Source organism: Adiantum capillus-veneris, chromosome 13 (genome assembly GCF_014529385.1).
Source record: "Adiantum capillus-veneris isolate H3 chromosome 13, ASM1452938v2, whole genome shotgun sequence".
Classification (NCBI taxonomy): Eukaryota; Viridiplantae; Streptophyta; class Polypodiopsida; order Polypodiales; family Pteridaceae; genus Adiantum; species Adiantum capillus-veneris.
In genome coordinates this window covers 25,173,007-25,195,734 of record NC_140943.1, presented here as the reverse complement: position 1 = coordinate 25,195,734, position 22,728 = coordinate 25,173,007, and the positions used below count along the sequence as shown (strand labels likewise).

At 45.0% G+C, this 22,728-nt stretch overlaps 1 protein-coding gene across 1 annotated transcript in view; it reads right to left on the bottom strand.

The window, feature by feature from the left end:
• ISPD (Nucleotide-diphospho-sugar transferases superfamily protein) overlaps window positions 1–22,728 on the bottom strand; it is a 119,828-nt gene that overhangs the window by 56,648 nt on the left and 40,452 nt on the right. Inside the window, exons 5-10 of the mRNA XM_086526522.1 lie at window positions 13,029–13,114; window positions 12,857–12,934; window positions 12,515–12,583; window positions 617–685; window positions 495–541; window positions 315–405 (exon numbers count right to left, since the gene is read on the bottom strand). Of these exons, the coding sequence (XP_086382648.1) occupies window positions 315–405; window positions 495–541; window positions 617–685; window positions 12,515–12,583; window positions 12,857–12,934; window positions 13,029–13,114 (440 nt within the window). The remainder of the gene's footprint in view (window positions 1–314; window positions 406–494; window positions 542–616; window positions 686–12,514; window positions 12,584–12,856; window positions 12,935–13,028; window positions 13,115–22,728) is intronic.

The window sequence follows — 22,728 nt, the reverse complement described above, 5'->3', positions numbered from 1 at the left end:
CATCCCCTCCGGAGAGTCAAAGATCAACACAATATCATCAGCATATACATATATATATATATATATATATATATATATATATATATATATATATATATATATAGAGAGAGAGAGAGAGAGAGAGAGAGAGAGAGAGAGAGAGAGAGAAGAAGAAGAAGAACGAACTTTGTATGTCTATTAGAGGCCTATGAGACAAATCAAATATACATGTGTGTCTCCTCCATTTATCGGGAAAGGACAAAAGTATAAAGTAGCAAAATGTGGTCCTGTGGTAGGGGGGGAGGGGGTTGAGAGAGAGATGAGAAGAGAAAGACCTTGATATTTGTATAGGAACCTTCTGTGATAAAAACAGGATGTTTGAGATGCTCAACAATTGACACATCATCAGTGACCTCCAAATTTTGTCTGTAAAATCATGTCAATGTTCAACAGTCACACATCTGATATTACAAGATCGTGGTAGTTGTGCTTAAGACTCCATTATAAAACCTTACTGTTCAACCAATTCGAAACCCTTTCGTAACAAGCTTGGTTCAATAACCTGCATGAAAGGAAAGTAGTTTTGGCTCCACAACAAGACGAGACAAAGATTTGTGAAATTGCTTGTAATAAAAACCTGCGGAGTTTGCATCTCCCAGAGTAGACTCCTATCTAAAGTCATCATGACAAATCCATCTTTTTTAGCCTGCAAACACAAGACACACATTTATCACATCTCGCTCAGATGGCTCTATGTGCTCAAAATATGTGACAAATTGCAAACTAGGAAAGACTAACATGGTGTCGGGGTGAGACAGAGGTCACAACATCACAGGGTGTTAATACAACTTGGAAATGAAAACAGGCATCATACAAAGTGAAGCTCAGCTGGCTAACTTCCACGTAAGCCGTCAAAGAATAGCTTCAATTTCCTTCATGAAATAAAACATCTGAATCTCCTTTACTGGCATTAACTGATGAATCCTTTCAAGCCCACTAAATCTGTGCACTGGAACGGAAGAATCTCTCCTGAAAGAAGAGACTCAAAGATGAGCCAGAGTTTAGAGACTCCGAGCACCTTTACAAGTTCAGTTGGCACCATGAGGTCATATCCTCTTTCACCAGCACTCTTTCTTTAATGTGCCCTTGACAATGTCACTTTGTCAATTGATAATAGCAGTGAGAACCACTAACTCATTTGTTCACTACCTTGTGTGACCACCACAGTTGGACTATAGACCCTAGCAGTGCCTGCCCAGCATAGTTACAGGGAATGGCCATTTTCAGGCTTTTGTTCCCATTCCTCCAACTTCCCGTTCCAAATCCCCATTCAGTGTTTTCCATTCAGTGTTTTCGATTTGAGTAACAGGGAATGGCACTTCACGTCCGTTGCCGTTCCATGTTCCATGTTCTGATTTTCTGTTCCAGGTAACTATGCTGCCCGGACAACGAAGTTGAAGTGTGGGCTGCGGGTATGGGACGCTGGCACTTGGGGTGAAGGGTGTGACTCAAGAATGCTCTTTGAAGAGTCTGCAAAACTCTCTGGAGTCCCAACTCAAGAATAGCTGGTATAGATGTCACTCTAGCTAGCTATGTTTCCTGGACGACCAAGTTGAGGTGTGGGCTGCGGGTATGGGATGCCGCGCTTCAGTAAAAGGGTGTGACTCAAGGATGGCCTTTGAAAAGTCAGCAAGCCTTTTAGGAGTCCCGACTCAAGAATAGCTGGTATAGACCTCACTCTAGCTGAGCTAAGAAAGCTCTCCTCCTCCCCCGTATGAGGCATCCGAAGAGTGTGAATGCCTACCATATTAGGCGGAGAGAGAGAGAGAGAGAGAGAGAGAGAGAGAGAGAGAGAGAGAGAGAGAGAGAGAGAGCGAGAAATGAAATGAAATGTTATATTAACGTCTTCAAAAGGCCAAAATAACCTATGAGACCAAACTGTTACAAAATTGTGAATCTGATACCATGTCTGGGTACAAAACGTTAATATATCATTTCATTTCACATCTCTCTCTCTCTCTCTCTCTCTCTCTCTCTCTCTCTCTCTCTCTCTCTCTCTCTCTCTCAGCCATTGGTCATTGGTCAGATACGCACATCCTCACATCAGCTCGAGATTGAGACTGGTAGATTCAGAGGGATACCAGCAGACAGCAAGATATGCCGATTATGCCAGAGAGAGCCAGAGACAGAGTTGCACTACATATGTCATTGCACAGTGTTCTATGAGATACGGGGGCGTTTCCACTGCTTATTCAGAGAGGGTTTTGGTCCTCTATCTAGGGTCATGAGTTATGAGGATCAGAGATGTCTTGGACTATATCTACTTGAGTTACACAGGTGTAGAGACACTTTACTGGGGAGAGCTAGAGAGAGGCAGTCCCAGAGACACATTACAGATTTCTTTTCACTAGATATGGGACAGCCAGAGGAGCAGCCACCACTGCAGAGCTCGTCCCACACTCATTCGACCACTACTGGCACTCTCATCGACCGAGCATTGGAGCTACAGAGATACAGACGACCGCGACTGAGGAGAGGAGCTACACAGCATCGACGGAGACTACAACAGAAGATTCGAGCCATACTCTCTCGACATCCAGAGTGCAGATGAGGATGGATCCTCACCATTTCTTCCATCTTTGTTTCACACACTGTTACATCCAGTTTACCGGGTACCTATTGTATCAGCTGCTACACCCACGTAGTTTTAGATTGTAGTAGTAGTAGTAGTATTTGGTTCCACTTCTAGTTCTTTTCTAGTTCTTTTGTACCCAGACATGGTATTAGATTCACTATTTTGTAACTGATTGGTCTCATAGGTCATTTTGGCCTTTTGAAGACGTTAATATAACATTTCATTTCATTTCATTCTCTCTCTCTCTCTCTCTCTCTCTCTCTCTCTCTCTCTCTCTCTCTCTCTCTCTCTCTCTCTCTCTCTCTCTCTCTCTCTCTCTCTCTCTCTCTCTCTCTCTCTCTCTCTCAGCACCTTCATTCACAGTAGCATTCACTTCGTTTGTGATCATTGCATTCTCTCTCTAAAGGAACGGAAGGCTCTCCCTTCCGTAAGTAAAAGGAACCCTTGAGCACATTTCGGAGCACTCATCTTGAGCAATATCAACATTCCACCGCACCTTGAGCATAACTTCCACCGCACCTTACATTGGTATCAGAGCTTTGGCAGTGTTCTGTATCACTCAAGGAAAGAACCACAAGAAATTTTTTCCTTGTTGCGGTCGCACGTAACCCAAGTCCACTTGGGCGTGTCGATTCCTAATCGTGTTTTTGAAGAGTGACAGGTACCTCAAGAAAGAAGGGTTTGTCTAGCCTCCCCTTGTTCCTCTTTTCATTCATTAAGAGTGGACCGTGCAATTAGCAGTCAGGCAATCGATGTGAGGTGGGAAAAAGCAACTTTGGTGTACGCAAGGCCGTCAAGGGGTGCACCCGCAGGGAAGAGTCGAGCTCGGGTAAGAGAAAAGCCTTCTAAAACACAGATTGCAAGCTACAGACCTCAAGAACCTGAAGAAATCAAGAACCTTAAGAACCTCAAGAACCCAAGTTCCTTGAGAAATTAAGTACCCAAGATCTCAGTGTATGGTTATCACCCGAAGCGGAATGGATTCTTTGGCATGAAGGTGATGAGAGTGGAGATGGTGACAAAGAATTTTCCCCACCAGGAGGATTTTTTTCCGACCCTCCCCCTTCCCCATCTACGCCACAGGTTGCACCAAATCCTATGAAGGCTTTGATCAAGTTGATGATGGACATGATGCTACAACAAGAGGCGCAACGCACCGCCTTGGATCGCGAGCGCGAAGAAAGAAAGGCAGACTTGGATCACGAGCGCGAAGAAGGAAAGGTGACCTTGGAGCGTGCGCGTGCGCGCTTGGCGGCTGAAGAAAGAAAGGCAGCCTTGGAGCGTAAGCAAGGGCGCTTAGCGGCCACAGAAAGAAGGGCAGCTATGGATCTTGAGCGTGAGCAAGCACTCGAAGCTCAACGCATAGCGGCCGAAGAAAGGCGAACTGCTTTGGACTTAGAGCGTGAGGCGCAGAGAGACCAACACATGCAAGAGTTGGTCCTACAGGTACTCACCTCAAAGTCCGAGCCGGTCAAAGAAGTGAGCAGTTCATCAGGTAGCTCAAATCGAGATGCGGACTTCAACAATTCAGTCACTGAGAAGTTGATGTTCAGTAAGTATGACGGTAAGATGGATACTAATGTTAATCATTCTTGGTTGCATCAATTTAATGCTTATTTTGTGACAACTAAGACAACAAGAAACAGCAAGGTTTTGACGGTAGCCATGTATCTTGCCGGTGATGCCATTAATTGGTATTACGCATGGCAAGAGGCACAGTTGGCCGCGCACCAGTCGAAGAAGGCGTGCCCCTTTTCTTCAATTGGGCCGACTTCCAAGACAAGCTCAAGGCGCGGTTTATGCCACCCCCGTACTTAGAGCGGTTGAGAGAAGATTGGCGCGATCTCAAGCAAAATGGTACGCCGGTCATGTCTTTCTCTAACCGTATTTTGCAGCTCGGCACCCAATTACGCAAATCAGATGATGAGCACAAAGAGGCATTTCTTTTTGGGTTGAACGAGTATATCAAGTTTGATGTCGAAGTACTCGATCCCGTGGATCTCAACAAGGCGGTAGCGATTGCTATCACTAGGAGGTGTATTTTTCCTGTTGCCTTTCGTAAATAAGTACTAGATATTTTTATTTATTTTTATTTTTACTTGTTTTCCCAGGAACCCTTGAAAAGGTGCAAGTGGACATTGCATGGCCAGTGTGAAACGGCTATGGCCGAATAAGTTTCTCACATCGGGATTCTGGGTCGGTCAGTCTGGGACTGGTCAGGCCAGTTAGCACTGAATTCTGATGAGTAAGGAAGCCAGTGCCCACCAAACGAAATCTAGGCCACTCAGAAAGTCACTCACAACTTTATAAGTGAGTGGGAACTAGAGAATTAACTCAAAGGGGCAAACTGGACACTTGGCAGGAGAAGGTCAGTCTGTAGGACACCTCAGCTGGAGGAGGCGCCCAATTTGAGAGAGGAGGCTGATTTGACTCATAAGTGACCTACAGTGTGTGTGTGTGAGTAGTGGGTGCAGGTCTACAGCTTTAATGGAAAGCTTGCCTTCTCCTCTGTCTCATGTAGTGCGATGATTTGCTCTCCTGCATCTCTCTCTCCCCTTTGGCACATATGGTAATGTCCCACTAGTTGGGCTACTCAGTTGAACATATACAGTTCTGGGGGTTTATGCGCGTTTGCCAAGGCAAGAGCCTTCTGAACAGGAACAGGATTAGCTAATTGCTAATCCCCCACAGGTACGCACAGTTCCATCGCGAGAAATTGCAAGTTCGGAGAGTTTTCTCGCGTGAAAACTAGTCCAATTCACAGGGGAGCTGTCCCATTGTGTGCGGGAGCCCCTGGGACACGCGTAGGCGTGTTCACTCCGCTAAAACGATCCGAAACAGCAAATTACAGCCTGCTGTGTTTTTCTGCAGGTTTAGGGTTTTGCACCTAAACTGCAAGGGAACACCGGGGGGAGCCTCGTGAGAGCCTTGGGATGCGTGTACAGGCTTTTGGGCACCCGGCAGTGAAAAACAGGGAATTGCAGCCCGCTGAATTTTTGTGACAGCTCACCAGAAAGCTTCCAGATAGCGAGGGAATCCGTCCTGGACAGGTGTTTTTGACCTACAGGTGTTTTTGCACCGTTATGCTGCCAAAATCAAGTCGAAAACCTGCGTTTTCAGCCCTCGCCAGGTTTGGACAGCTTTGTGAAAGCTTGTGCGAAGTGGTCGGATCATCTACCTTAATTTGAATAAAGAAATACCGAAAGGGGCGCCAGTCTTTGGGGCCTACAGGGTGTCGGTCTCGTGTGCGCAGTGACATTCTAGTCGCTGGACGCAACTGTCTTCTCTTCCCTTCTCAGTGCTATGTGTAAAGTTAACAAGTAATTGAAATAGTACCGCCCTCTACGTTGTACAGGCCGGTTATAATTGCTCTCGCACAAGAGATGAAGCACAACAAAGGAAAGCCTAAGGAGAACAAGTCTTCTCACAATACCTCTCAAAGACTCCTCAAAACCCACACAACCGTGAGAATGGTAAGAACGGTAACTCTTCTGGCCAATCTTCCTCTAATCCTTTGAAAAAGAACTATCAAAATGAATCTAAGGGTAAAGCTAACACAACTACTAAACCTAAGCTAACCCCATATGAAAAAGCCGCACAAGGAATTATAGGAGGATACATAACGGTAGAAAAACAAGTCATTTATTCTAAGGAAGGTCCATGTTATCAATGTTACGTCAAGGGTCATACAAAGAAGACATGTCCTAAGAATGAATCCAACGAAAATAAAAAACCACAAAACCCACATCCTCTGTTTATGCCATAAATGAGAATACTAGTGTGTCCCAAGTTTCTCATGATCCTCTAGTTGATGAGTCTCTCATGAAGTGTTATGGTCATGTGAATGGTCAACGCATGGTGATCTTGTTTGATTCAGGCAGTATGCATGATGTGATTGGTGCCTCTCTTGTAGAAAGAGCCGACTTGAAGGTTAGCCAGACATCTCCTTTCGAGGTGTCGGGCTTCGCTCCCGGTATCAACTCTCTCATTACATGAGAGTGCCTTGATGTGTTATTCACTGCTCAACAAGCGTCCTTCCGTAGAAAATTTGTCGTTTCTCCTCTTTCAGGATGTGATATGATTCCGGGCATTAGATGGTTTCATGAGCATAACCCTCTGATTGATTGGGCACACAATACGCTAGCTCTAAATGCCAAAAGTGACTCTCCCATTATCAATCGTAGTGAAAAAGTTGTTCATTCTTTACCTCTCATTTCTAATGTGCAGGCGAAGCTTGAAAAGAAACAGGAGAAGGAGACTCTCTCAGTCCTTTCTTCTCCAAAGCACGACACACATTTTTTACATGATAGAGATGTGAATGTTCGCAAGGATGATGGTTTAGATGATAATTTTTCTAGTGAAGCTGACCTCATCGTAGATCCGATCAGTCACGAAAGACAGATGTTGGCTCTCAAGTTGAGGCCCAAAGAAATCACTCAGAAAGTATTGTGTGTTTGCATGATTAGTCAGCACACATTATTCGAGTTTTTCATTTGTGACGGTTTCTTGTATTTTCGTCATTGTCTTTACGTGTTCCCTTTTCATAGGCATGCCGTATTGTACGATGCACATGATTCACTCATGGATGAGCATGGATGTATGCGGATTACTCTCGAAAAGGAAAAAAGTTTGCATTCAAGAAATTCACATTGTTTTCCGATTGACCGTTTTGTCAATCGCTTTTACATGTCTTGGCATGACACAGTCTTAGAAAGAGCACGAGCAAGATTGTTCGTAAAGCATCGGCATTTCCATTGTGATTTGCCTCAGTTGATAGGTTTAGGTCGAAAAGTCAAGACTCGATCTCACTTTTTGCATATGTTTGGTGAACCGTTTGGTACTCCGTCACTTTGTTCATCTACATTGCATGCACAGTCTTTTAGAAAGAATAGTATTTTTTCAGTTACTCTCCATGGAATGGGTATGATTATGATTGTGTTATAAGTGGTTTCAGGAATTTTCCTCCTCGGAGATTCTTGAAGAGGGTGGACCCACGTCCATAAACGCAGTTGGAGCATTGAAGCCGCCACAGATCACTGTGTCGCTTTCGGCGCGGCCCAAAGAAGCAAGCATTGCAGACCTTCCTGAAGTTCAAGTATTGCATGACCGACGCATCATAGTGGGCCGGCGAAGAGTTCTTTCACAGGATTCCAGGAGTTGTTGGCGCACTCCCTCAACGCCATATAGCTCGGTACCAGTACCTCACTTTGAAAGGGAGGGGATGTCACGTGTACATCTAACCCTATGTGCATGTGGACAAGCTATCTCAGGTCTAGGGTTCAGGTCAACTTAGGAAGTGTTTTGGCACCTTTGTGAGCCTGTGAGCAGGCCATGCATATCCAAGCACCTAGATATCACCTACCCGCAGCAGATCCTCGCCATACCATCGAGTCAGCCAGCGTTTACAGTTTCAGCCCGCTGTTTTCAGCATCTGCGTTTTCAGCGCATCATCGTCGAGTCATCGTCATCGCCATCCTCGGCAACACAGTGTCAGAGATCAGCAGAAAGTCAGCGTTTTGCAGATTTCAGCATTTCAGCCCTAGCGTTGTCAGTTTTCAGCCTGTCCTCGTCGTCGACATCGTCGGCAAGTCCATTGCAGCTAGACCATTGTACCAGATTTGTGCAATCTATAGCAAATACCTCTCAGAGGGGGGCCCTTGGAGGAGGGTTTGAGAACCGTCTGGTGTCGTATTCTTCTCTCTCTCTCTCTCTCTCTCTCTCTCTCTCTCTCTCTCTCTCTCTCTCTCTCTCTCTCCACCTTCATTCACAGTAGCATTCACTTTGTTTGTGATCATTGCATTCTCTCTCTGGAGGAACGGAAGGCTCTCCCTTCCGTAAGTAAAAGAAACCCTTGAGCACAGTCCGGAGCACTCACCTTGAGCAATATCAACATTCGCTTCTGCTGCACCTTACAACTATACAGGCTTCACCTTCTTCGACTAAGTTTCCACCTACCACTAGGGTTCCTAAGGATTCTACTATGCCATTTTCTTCGGCAAAGATACCGCCTGCATCTCTTGAACCCATTAGGCTTACTGGGGATTCTATTGTTCCTTCTTTACTGGGATGATTAATGATTCAAGAATGTTTATGTTAGGAGATTTGAGAGGATTTTACCAAGAAAAAGTCTTGGTCATTAATGTATAATTTATGGGACATTTTTGGGATCACACTTATGTGATGATGAGCTTTTGTACATATTATCTTAAGGTTGTGCCCTTGAGATGTTCCTTTTAAAAGAAGTTTTTTTTTTTGTGGTGTTTTTTATTTTCTTTTTGGGGACGCGGGGGGGGGGGGGGGGGGGGGGGGGGGGGGGGGGGGGGGGGGGGGGGGGGGGGGGTGTCTCTCTACAGTATAGCATCTCGGAAGAGGGACTACCAAGTTGATATCCACGTTTCTTGCATACAGCGTTGCCAAAGGTCCTGCCTCAGGACTCTGGATGTGTGATGCATCTCTGTCATACTAGAATGGTGGGAGCATAGTTACCAAGGAACCCATTTCTTCCACAAAAGATCTTAGGGAAACGTTTCTGAAACCTCACGTTTCGGAAACTAGTGTTTCTTTGAAGACCAAAATTCTCGCTTGTGTGGTTCATTACTATTTTATTTGAAGTTTCAAGTTTCAAGTAAGCCATGAATTTAGTAGCACATAATACACCTAATTCATGTCCCACTTTGACATGTTGTGTAATGTGCATGATCATTTAATACCCATGTATATCTTAAAGATTTTTACAAAACCTTTGGATCGCATCTCATACATGGATTGAAACCTCCCAAAATCTATGAAACACGTTTCAAAATTCCATGGCTACTATGGCCACATGCCCTGCTGTATTTGAGGTAGACGTACCTTCTAAATTCTCGGCAGTATCAGACACGTGGTGTGCCCACCCCCTAGGCTTGCATGAGGTTATCAATCAAACATCTCAAAGTAAAGACATGGTCAATGGTAGAGAAAGCTCTCATAAAGCCTGCCTATCCTAGTGATCTCAACCCCTCTTGTTCAACGTATAAACTGAGCTCCTACTCCAACACTACTCCATATGGTTTGACGAAGACATGGCCTACCATGATCGTCCCGTAGTTTCTCGGATCGAGCATTGCCCCTACTTTGTGGATCGGCACAAAGGTGTGCATCGTCCACTCAACACGCAAACCCTCTGCTAGTGCCTTGTTAAAGAGGTGTGCAATGAAAGGGGCAAATGTGTCCACATCGTAGAGAAGATGCTCACCCTATAAATCCATGTGGTCAGGTGCTCACACGTGCCAAAGGTGGTGTATAGCTTCCTTAACCATCAAGGGGTAAATAAGCTTGTGGTGATGGGCCGAGGCCCATGTGGTTGTGGTATGGGTGGCTGCTACGGAACATGGTACAATCCCTCACCATGTGTGTGCCAAGCATGCAGGTCAATGATAGGTGTTGGGGTTCGTGGTTCCCTGAAGTTCCGCCATGAGATGTAGGTAATTTGTGCTTTTGGAAGACTAGGAAGAGTGTTTGGATGTGAGAAGTACAACAACATCAAACTTTACTTTGTGACAATTGCCAAGGTAAACCTTAGCTTGCCACAAGAGAGAAAGGAAGGCTTCATTAACATTTTTGAGACACCGAACTCGCCCTATGAGGCAGACTCAAACTAACTGATAACCTAATCTAGTATACGGGGGGGAGGGTGTGTGGCATATACTGCAGGTGATGACCATTATGGATGGAGGTTGGAGCTCTACTGCTAGGGGCTCGTAATGCAAGACTATATGCATAGGGTATAAAAGCATGATGTCCAATTCAGATCACTCCATCATGTACTACACAGGGGATGTAGAATGGTGTACATCAATGAAGGGGGGGGTGAGCAACTCCTTTAAGAATATGCATGGACCTGATCCGAGCCTGGCCAAGCGCTCTGCAGTCTCTTAATAGAGCTGGTCTCGAATATTTGTCATTTCTCGCTGGTAGCGAGAAGACGTGTCCGAAAACCAGGTGCTCTCCCTCTTGCTAGCCCAAAGCGTCTCCATCCTCTAGATAGCGACTCCCTTATGTGTGGGGGGCGGAGGTGGAGCAGATCTTTGAAAGAAGGTAGGCATCTGCGTCTGACACCCCCCGCCGAGAGAGAAATGAAATGAAAATGAAATGAAATGAAATGTTATATTAACGTCTTCAAGAGGCCAAAGTGCCCTATGAGACAAAAAGTGATACAGTGTCTGAATAAAAAAAGTAAGAACTGAAAAACTGAAACTGACAAAATAGGTGGGGAGAGGTCATGGGGTGAGGGCTGATATAATGGGTTAGCTGATACAAAGATGGATTAAAAGAGATACAGAGAGAGAGAGAGAGAGAGAGAGAGAGAGAGAGAGAGAGAGAGAGAGAGAGAGAGAGAGAGAGAGAGAGAGATGAAATGAAATGTATTATTAACGTTTTCAAAAGGCCAAAATGACCTATGAGACCAAAAGGTTACACGTGGTGAATCTAATACCTAGTCTTGGTACAAAAAGTACAAAGAACTGAAAAGAAAATAGTGGGTAGGGGTGGGGTGAAAGCTGATACAAAGGGAATACAAAGGGCGAGCTTATACAATGGGGCTCTCTGACAGTCGAGGCATCATATACATAATACATCAGTATCCAAAAGGCTATAGAGATTCAATGTCCTCCAGGGTAGGCACTCTGTCGGGACGGCTCCTATGTCGCACCAGTATGGTATGGATCCTCTGTCACAACCTGTGTCTATGTCAAGAGAGCCCCCTCATCCGTGGGCGACGGAACCGCCCCAACTCTATCACCCGATCAAGCAGTATGCCTCTGGTGCCTCTGGTGTTGTTATGTTGTTGGGGCTGCTCGGACTCCTTTGTTTGTGACTGAAAGAAATCTGTAATCTTCCGCTGTTGCTGGATCTCTCTCATTGTGCCCCTCTTCAAGAGGTCCTCTCTGTGTTTGCGAATCTCCAGTAAGTATAATCCGAGGCATCTATGATCCTGGTATCTCATGACTCTAGAAAGTGGCCCAAAACCCTCTCGAAATAGACAGTGAAAGCGGCCTCGTATCTCATAGTACTGGGCAGTGACACATGTAATGTAGCTCTGTCCCTGGCTCTATCTGGCACACCTGACAAATCCTAGACTCAACGGGTACTCCTCTAAATCTGCCTGTCTCGATCTCTAGCTGATGTGAGGATGTGCGTATCTGACCAATAGCACATCGTATCCCGTGGGATGTTGAGTGTCCATGTATCCTGGTCCGATCACAAAACCATCCTCCGTGAGTTGGAGAAGATGCTCTCTATAGAAAGTCATCTTCATACCCAGCTCATGTGTAGAGAGAGAGAGAGAGAGAGAGAGAGAGAGAGAAGCACATCATTCAATGTAACTAAAGCGACTCCTCGATTAGTGAATTGACCAGTAAGAGGACGCTCGTTGCCATCTCTCACTTGCAAAAACATGGAGGTATCTCTGCCAACGATTAAAACCATATTAAACGGAGAGATCCCTAGAACGGGCACCGTCTTCATGGTAAAGCATGCTTGCACTAAAGCTTGCCAGCCAATAGATGGGTCACATAACACACACTCCCCAATGTTAGTAGATGTTCTTGATATGCATGACACACACAAACATGCAGCTTTTGTCCATTGATTCGTCCCTAAAGCTAGTTGATAACAAATCTCGTTTCAGAAAAAATTCCCACGCAATGTTTGGCTGACATGCTCCATCTTCAATCGCTCTTCCCAGTTAGCAAATATTTACATACAGCTAACAAAATAACTAAAACAACCCAAAAAAATTTCACAAATAAACATTAAATTTCATGAGAAAAAGTTTCACCGTGTTCCCTACCCTTTTGATACTTGATCAAAATAACATTCAATGTAAAGCACTATATATGAAAGAGGGATGTTGACCATCACCTGCTTGATAGTGCCTTTAACAGGTACTCCAAGAACTGCTGCACCATGAATATAAGCATCAGAAATAACCTGCCACAAGCAACCCAGAAACAGTTTATCTGTTACATAACAGTATAGTCGAAAAGAACACCAGGGCATTTAATGAACATATTATACACCCCACCCATGCACAACACAACATATATGTATGCACAAAGACATGCAGGTTTGTGTGTGTGTGTGTGTGTGTGTGTGTGTGTGTGTGTGTGTGTGTGTGTGTGTGTGTGTGTGTGTGCGCGCGCGTGCGCACGCTCGTGCACGGAAATACATACAAGCATAAAGCTGAAGAAAGATTATACCTACTTTGCGGATATCCCTTTCCAGAACTAAAGGTCTTGCCGAATCGTGTATGCATGCCAGGTTTGCACTTTCGCAAATTTCCTGTAATCAAAATGCTTAACGAGTTTATACAGACGAGACTTTGATAAGCTTTGTCAGAAAAAAATATGATGAGGAAAGATTTGCATGCATTCACCTTAAGCCCATTAAGTACGGAAAATTGTCGCTCTCTTCCAGGAAGAGCAAACTTCAGCTGAACTGCAAGCTCATCTTTTCCGGCCTCTGCAGAAGTAAGAAAATAGCCCTTTAGACCTCTATAAATTTCACAGAAAATTTTTAGAACTTCCTCTGTTTATAAGCTAAAGGAAAGAAATCTCTAAGTCAATTGAGAAGGAAGAGAAAGTGGGTTGCTGCTGCCTCGCCATCACCTTCCCCTCATAGTTACAAGGAATGGCCATTTTCAGGTCCCCGTTCCCATCCCAATTTCTCGTTCCAGATCCCCGTTCCGTGTTTCAAACGTGAGAATCCGAAACAGGGAATGGCATTTCATGCATATTGCCGTTCCCCGTTCCGATTTCCCGTTCCGCGTAACCATGCTTCCCCTACCATTGCTGTCTTACCCCCCCCCATCCCCTCCCCTCTCCCTCTCGCTTGCCCTAGCTGCCCCCCTCCCGCTTCCCTTGCTTTCGCTCCCTCCTTTCCCTCGTTTGCACACACTGTTTCCCCACCCTTCCACCCGCCCTGCTCCCTCCCCGCCCTTCGTGCTACTATTCTCCTGCTTCCGTACCATTCCCGCATGGTGGGTTTGCAGCAGTAAGAAATCGCCTACCACCTCTCTCCCAACAGTAGTAGACACGAATGGAGGCTCTTCTTCAGGCTCAGAGGGACTCAGATGAAGCCCCATCGCCTAAATCACCCACAGAGCCCACCATCTGACTTGCTCTCTTGCCAACGGAGCAAGTGAGCCTTGCAGCTGAGGTGGAGCGCTTTCAAGCCACCTCTATCATCTACAAGATTATCGGCACCCGACCTAGCAGAACGAGGTGAACGATCTCCCCCAAGCCCGCCTTCTCTAGAAGGTGGGAAAGATCATTAACGTATAGTTCCTAAGCGTGGTTACTACCAAATCAAGTTTGAGACTCCTATGATGGCGACCAAGGTCATTTCAATGAGCCCCTGGCCATCCGAGCAACCAAGGCTCATTTTCAACAATGGCACCATGGTTTCGACCCAGCTTCTGATGTTCTAGTCGAGGAAGCAGATCTGCACATCTCCCCCTACCTGAGGAGAGAGTACGCAGGTTAGGGCAACGTGCAATCTCTCTCATAGCCAAGCCCAGCAAGAGTGAAATCCGACAAAGCTTTGCAACCCGCACTGACCCCTAGCACACATACTGTTAAATCACCCTTGGTCAAGCAAACCCCATGGGAGACGTAATTACTTCTGAATTCAAGAAATTTTAATAGGAAGTGGCAAACTTGAACACAGATTGTTACCATATACATGTGGTAGTGATGTGTGTGAACACACTAGGACCGCCGGGGAATTTTTCCCCTCTTTAGGAGGTTTTTTCTCCCGAGCATTGTATATACGCCCATCACTCTAGGGCTACCTATCTTTCCATTGCACACTAAGTAACACACTCTCTATTGTGTGCCTTGAGCTTCCTTCGTCTTCTCCAAGCTGTGTTCATTTCTCTACAACCCTAATTCCAACAATTGGTATCAGAGCAGGTTGCGTCCTCCCGGGCTTAGTCGCCACCTGCTCCAGCACACGCCTGCTCACTTTCTCCAATTTCAATGAGCTTTGGCAAGCATTCCCAGGTCGATAAAAATTTCGGGATAGCTCGTAGAGCTGAGTCTGCTCAGATTTCCGATACGGGCTCATTTCGGCCTCCGTTTCCACTATAGGCAGGTCTACACAGGCAATTTCGTCATTTTGTGCAAAATTTCTGTCAATGTCGTTTTCTACATAACATGTGTCTCATAGTCTTCTACGGTTTGTGCTATATAGCACGTGTTGTTCCCACTCCGTTTCTCCTATTTTCGGGCAGTTTTCACATCAGGTGAAGCATTTACCATGGCTGACAACAACACAGATGTCTTCAAGATGTTTGCTGCTGCTGAGGACACGTTGGATGGGGATAACTAACCTATGTGGGCTTATATGATGCAACATGTTCTTGTGTCAAAGGGCGTTTGGAACATTGTGCAGGGCATTGATGTACGTCCTGGTTTTCATGATGTAGGCGATGTTGAGGATGTTGCAGGTCTTGCTGCAAGGATTGCTGCTATTAGATTTGTTTTGCCTACGGCAGAGCAAGCTCGTTGGGATGTAAAGGATGCGCAGGCTCATGCATTGATTGCGTTGTCTATGAAGCGCACCATTGTTCCTCACATCCGTTCAACAAAATCTGCAAAACAGGCTTGGGATATTTTCGCTGGTCTTTATGCAAGTCGCAATGAGGCTGAAATTGCAGCGTGCAGTTGAACAGGCTTTTATTGCTTCTCATAGAAAGGGTGGTAACAGCAATGCAACCACTTCTTATGGTTCTGCTGCGAGTGGCAAAACTTCTATTCCCAATGCTTCTGCTGGCAGCACTTCGTCTAGCAATTCTGGTGATAAGGGCAAAAAGAAGATGCGTTGCCATTATTGTAAAGCTAATGATCACTTGATCAAGTCGTGTCCTAAGTTGAAGGCCAAAGAGGCTAAGAAGAAAGAGGGTGGTTCCACTGCAAATGCTGGTTCCACTACAAATGCAGCCATTGTTGAGTCGTCTGTGAAAGGAGACTGTGATGCTGATGTTGATGCAGAATGGGCTTTTAGCGCAGAGTGCACTTACAATCCTATTGTCCATGATGCATGCCTGTCAGTTGCTGAAGATTCACATGTGCGGTATTTCGACAGTGGTGCTACAAAGCACATTACCTCACATCGTGAATTGTTCACCTCTCTCGAGTCTGTCCCTCATGGGAATTCAGTCACTTGTGCCAACAATGCCTCTTATCCGGTTCAAGGAGTTGGAAAGATTGTGCTTACTGCTGCAAATGGCAGTTCTTTCAACTTGTTGATGCACTTTATGTACCTGGGATCAAGAAGAATCTCTTGTCTTATCCGCACTTGCTAGACTTGGACTTGTATTCAAATTTGTGGATCACAGATGTACAGTTCATGATCTCAGTTTTGGTGATGAAATTGTTGCATCTGGCCTTTTGTGCCGTGGGCTGTATAAGCTCACGTTGTATGACAAGTGTGGACAAAATTTTGCAAATGCTGTTGCAGATTCAAGGGCTACTTCAGATGCAAAACTTTGGCATGCACGTTTTGGTCATTTGAATTTTGCCAGTTTGCGGTCTTTGCAGAAATCTGATATGGTTGCTTCTTTGCCGCCTCTTGAAGCACCTGTCAAACATGTTTGTGAAGGCTGTATTTTGGGTAAGATGCAGCGTTCTAAGTTTCCAAAGGATAGTTCAGTTCGGGCCACATGCAGGTTGCAGCTTGTGCATAGTGATGTTTGTGGACCCATGCAAACTCCGTCCTTGGGCAATTACCTTTACTTCGTGACTTTCATATATGATTACTCCAGGCATGCATGGGTATTTCCGCTTAAAGCGAAGTCCGAAGTTTTTATGTGCTTCAAACAATTTTTGGCTATGGCTGAAAATGTCTCGAAATGTACTATGGGCACCCTCCGTTCCGATCGAGGGGGGGAGTATATGTCTCATGAATTTAATGCATTTCTGGCTAGTCGTGGGATAAAACACCAATGTACAGTGCCTTATACACCTCAGCAAAATGGTGTTGCTGAGAGGAAAAACAGGTCACCGACGGAAATGGCACGATGTATGGTCAAAAGTCAAGCTTTGCCGCATTCTTTTTGGCTTGAGGCTATCATGTGTGCCACTTGTACTTAACAGGTGTCCTATGAAAGCTTTGCAGTCTATTACTCCATATGAATCATGGCATGATAGAAAGCCTTCTATTGAGCACATGCGTGTTTTTGGTTGTTTGGCATATGCTTTGGTGCCACAAACACAGTGCAGAAAATTGGATGATAAGGCTGTCAAATGTATTTTTGTTGGTTATAGTGCTGAAAGCAAAGGTTACAGGTTATATCATCCGCAAACAAAGCGTATTCTGGTTTCACGGGATGTAGTGTTTATCAATGATTCTGTTCAGCCCTTGCTGTCGTGTACTAGAGACAGTAATGTAAGCTCACAGGACATTTATGACACTTTGTTGCCTCTTTTCAGTGGTGGAAGTACGACTGTAAGTTCCAATGAGGCAAATGTACAGCCTATGGGGGTTTCTGAAAATGTTACAGATCAACCTATTACTCATGCAGATGTACATGATGTACTTGATGAGGAAAGGGCCGAAAATGAGCAGGCTAGAGGTATGCCAAAATGGTTGGTGCACACTTTGCGTGACAGTAAATTGGATGCACCTTTGTCTAGTCGTACTCATTCAGGCTCTCGCCATGCATCTTATGCATCAGATTGTTATGCTTTGGCTGTGTCTAGCTTACATGATGTTGAGGAGCCTCTTTCTTTTGATGAAGCACACAATTCAGAAAATTGGATGGCTGCCATGCAATCAGAATACGATGCACTTATAGAAAATGACACATGGACTTTATGTGATTTGCCTCCTGGCAAAAAGGCCATTGGTACGAAGTGGGTTTACAAGTTGAAACGCAAGCCTGATGGTGAGATTGATCGCCATATGGCTCAACTTGTTGCAAAGGGTTATGTACAACAAAAAGGCATAGATTATGAAGAGACTTTTGCTCCCACTTGTCGTATGACTACTGTGCGTTTTCTATGTGCATTGCCAGCTCATTTTTGGTTGGGATGTACATCAATCAGACATTGTTACTGCTTTCTTGAATGGTGACATATTTGAGGAAGGTTATGTAACACAGCCTCGCGATTTCGTCATAAAAGGACAAGAGGACAAAGTGTGCAAATGTAAGAAGGCTTTGTATGGGTTGAAGCAATCTCCTCGTGCTTGGTATGAGGAAGCTGACACTCATTTGGTTAAACGAGGCTTTCATAACAATCCAACAGAAAGCACATTGTATGTAAAGCGTGAGAGTGATGTACTTCTCATTGTGGTTCTTTATGTCGATGATTTGCTGATCACTAGACCAAATGAGAGACATATTGCTGAATTTAAGGTGATTTGAATGCTACTTTCAAGATGAAAGATTTGGGACTGTTGCATCATTACTTGGGTATACAGTTTAAGCAGTGCGATGGTGGTATTGCCTTGTGTTAGAAAAGTTACATAGAGACATTGCTATGTAAGTTCAAACTTGAGACCTATTGACACTCCCATGGAAACAGGTTTGAAGTTGAGTCTACATGATGCTAGCGATCCTGCTGATGTCACTCTTTACCAAACTGCTGTCGGCTGCCTCATTTATGTATGCAACACGAGCCCAGATATTTAGTTTGCAATCTCACACGTCATCAGATTTATGCATAGCCCAGGGTCTAAGCATTGGCAAGCTGTCAAGAGGATTTTCTGCTACCTTAGTGGCACTTTACATCTTGGCTTGTTTTATCCCAAGGGGGGATCATTGCCACCAGACTTACATGCTTTTTCGGACTCAGATTGGGCTGGTTGTTTTGACACGCGAGTGTCCACAAGTGGTTTTTGTTTCATGCTTGGCAATTCGTGTATATCATGGTTGAGCAAGAAGCAACCTACTGTGGCCACTTCGAGTTGTGAGGCTGAGTACGGGGCAATCTTCACAGCTACGGTTGAGTGTGTATGGCTCAAACGCCTTATGGCTGATTTGGGTGTTGGACAGGACACTGCAAACACTATCTACACTTACAGTCAGAGCGCATTGGCAGTTGCGAGGAACCCAGTTTTTCACGCTCGCACAAAGCACATTGAGGTGCATTACCACTATGTCAGGGAGAGGCTCTCAGCAGGAAAGATCAACTTGGCTCATGTGCCAACACAGGACAACCTTGCAGATCTTTTCACAAAGGCATTGTCTCGTGAGAAGCTTGAAGCTTTCCGCAAAGCTTTGGGCTTACTCCCCTTTGTGGATTGATCATGTCCTTAGGGCATGGCACTTCCCTTTACTCGTGTGCCAGCTCTCGTTCACCGCATCACTCCAAAGGGGATTTGTTACCATATACATGTGGTAGTGATGTGTGTGAACACACTAGGACCGCCGGGGCATTTTTTCCCTCTTTAGGAGGTTTTTTCCCCATAGCATTGTATATACGCCCATCACTCTAGGGCTATCTATCTTTCCATTGCACACTAAGTAACACACTCTCTATTGTGTGCCTTGAGCTTCCTTCGTCTTCTCCAAGCTGTGTGCATTTCTCTGCAACCCTAATTCCAACACAGATATTGTCAGCAAGGAGGAGAGGATCACTCTCATCGAAGATTAGTTGCAAGCCATGGAGAGCTGTAAGCAAGTCAACGAGGAAACCCAAGATGCTGATACAACTCGAACAGATAATATACAACCACTGAAGATAAACTCTTCAGATAAACTCTTCAACAATAGTAAAAGAAGAGTTAGCGGCAATTAAAGAGAGAGAAAGTAGAGAGTGTGCAGAATTACATCAGAGTGGGTGGACTATGAGTCTATGATTGGGTAAAAAAGTAGGGCCAGAAGAGGACATTCCAAACCACATGCTGAAATTGATTTTCTCAGAGATAGCCTAACCAGAGCCGTCCCTATTGTCGATCTAGGGGAGCCCATATTCATTGAAGTCAAAGAGAAGCAAGAAAAACATTGTGACATAAGTGAGAACAGAGTAAGGGAACCAGCAAAAGTATGAGAAGCTAGGAAGAATAGTCTACAGAGGAGAAAAAGCCATAATAAGAGAATTCCACTACCGGCCACCAAAAAATGGAGGCCACCCATCCATCCATCTCACTAAACTCACACATACCCCATACATATGGTAATTATATGATAGTAAAATGATGATGTGTGGGGCTTGTCCTTAATAAAGTCTTTCTTTCTTTCCTTCTTCTCTCGCTCCTCTAAAACAAAAAGGAGCTGATTTCTATTGCTTGAAAATCCCTCAATACGCCCAAATGGGTGCCGATTCTGAGAGCAAGTACAACACTGATTACAAAGCAAGCCCAAAGGCAAAATCTGGTGAAATTTGATACAACTGAGCCACATGTGCATAAACTGTATAAACTTCATGAGCTGAAAAAAAGGCCAAGGGACAAACCATCTCCTAAAGAGAGTAAAAAAGTACCTTAGCCACCTAGAGAAGAGAGAGGGTGGCCGTTGTCTCTGAAAGATAGGCACTTCCCAGCAGAATTACTCTCTACATCTTTGCTCCAAAAGCCCAAGAGGAGAAGAAGGGCACCAGCAGCCTGTGATAAATGAAATTGGCTGCCCGAAGATAGCTGCTCAAGCCACCAACTAGTACCATATGCAACCATAAGACTGAGGAAGAATAGAAGGGTGGCAGTTGATGACAAAGATAAGAGGGAAGAAGGACCTGGCATCACCAGGAAATCTGCCAAGGGAGCTCAAAAGGATGAACAAACAGAGCTAGAGCTGCCTAGGAGGACTCTGGCTCTATAGAAGCCAGTCCACTTGCTGAAGGTGGCTCTTGTTGCCGAGGTTATCTCTCCAATGAGAGAGTAAAAGAAAGTCGGGGGCCAACCAAAAAATATCCAATTGCAGAAGACTTGGTAGAAAGGGTTGGAAGAAAAATCCCATTCAAAACACGCTCTCGAAGCCGGCAAACAACAAACAAAAGAGAAGCTGAAAGAAAAAACAAAAAAAAAAGGACAGAACACTCACAAAACATAGACAAAACCCACTATCAAAACAAGCTCCCACGCCCACTCAACAGACACACCTAATCCACAAAATCACACACTAGAGAGCAAGTTGTGATAGAGCGTGCACACACAAACATACAAAATCAGTCAAAGAAAAACAAAAACAATAGGACGTCCGTGGGATGAACTGCACTGTTGGAGGAGAGATGAAGAGAAGATGCAGCTCGAGCTTCTGAGATGGCAGGTGCCGTAAGAGCCAGTCACAGAGGCACTTACCAGATCCGTCTATTTTATACACAGTATCTGGGATCTCCCCAAAGATAGATATGTTCGCCTAGCTTTGGAGTCTTCTTGACAGCTTGCCTCACAGGGAGATGCATCTTGTTGGTCTGCACACATGACATCCTGGTTTCAGCTACATGGGCAGACTATCCCCCTAGATGCACCCTCCTTGTCCCTCACACGGACCAACATTACCTGCCTCATCAGACACAATTTGATTCAACTAGACACCAGGAAGACATGGACAAATCTGACATGAGAGCTTAGCACACAGATGGCTTTCTACAGAGAGCACTTTCTCCAGCTCACAAAGGAAGGAGTGATCAAACCTGCCTATATGGACACTCATTTATCCCATGGGGTACGATGTGCTATTGATCAGATGCGCACATCATGGCATCAGCTAGAGATTGAGACTGATAGATTTAGGAGAGTACCAGCAGAGGCAAGGATTTGCCAATTGTGTCATATAGAGTCAGAGACAGAGAGTTACATCACATATGTCATTGTCCAGTGTACTATGAGATACGAGGCCGCTTTCACTATCTATTCAAAAGGGCTTTGAACCATTGGCTAGAGTCATGACATATCGGGATCAGAGATACCTCAGGTTGTTTTTGCTAGAGCTGCACACTCAAGGAGAGTCTCTTGAGGAGATTAGACTATGGAGACATTCACAAAGGGAGATCACTCACTTCTTTAGAGCAAAGACTTGGCAGTCATATAAGCAAGCTTCACAACAAACTTCAAAGTCCACCTATACCAGAGGTATATCGATTGACAGAGCCATTGAGCTTGGGATAGCTAGATGGCCACATCTACGAGGGCCTCCACGACATCGACGGAGGCTCCATCAGAGGATCGGGACTATTCGTTGGACATCCTTAGACACTGTCACAAAATTATTACGTGGCATGTCCACCCGGAATCTAACAAGAAGTAAAAGTTATAGGGTCTCGTCGATGGGGTCTTGGGGACACTAGAGTCATAAAGAGAGAGAGAGAGAGAGAGAGAGAGAGAGAGAGAGAGAGATCGTGTAGAACACGCTGCCCTGGCAGCTGTTACTGTATTATTGTACGAATGCTCCGCGTTTCACGTTGACTGATGACGTGGCAGCTCCACGAATTGCGCTGGCAAGATTTAGCGCCAGCTTTTGGGACTAGAAGCTTTTGAATTTAAAGCTTTTCATGTACTGCTTTTTGAGAGCCCAAAGGGCCTTTAAATATGAACCCAAGGCCACTCTCTGGCTCAGTTTTGCTGACGAGCAACAGAACAGAGAGGACCCTCGGACCTCGTAACTTTGTTCAAGCATTAATACAAAAATAAACACCGACAGGGGCGCCAGTCTTTGGGGCAATATCTTTGGGCATGGAACTACCCCGGGCCATGCCGACTCAAGTGAATTGTGACTAAGTTTGTGAAGTGTTTTTAAGTGATTCTCTCATGTGGCATGCCAGATTTCTGACTTGGGGTGCCCAAGTCAGTTACAGTGGTATCAGAGCTCAATCGATTTTTCCTTCCATAGGGAAAATCGGATCCCTTTTAACAGCGACATACGTGGATTCAGGTGAGGAATCCCGCAAGAATTAGACGAACCCACCCAACAATTCTAGATCAGGTGAAAGCACAGAAAATTCCAATGGAGCAGTAGACAAAGAATACGAACGACTTGCGATGTAACGTTAACAACAAGTTGATGTTTGTGCGAAGCAGATACTCCAGTATTTGAAGGATCCCCAATATGCGAAATTTTTGACCCAGCGCCCGATTCTGAGATGCATTCCCGATGGTGTACGGCCATTGATTCACCATTAAAGTCGGCACTGAAG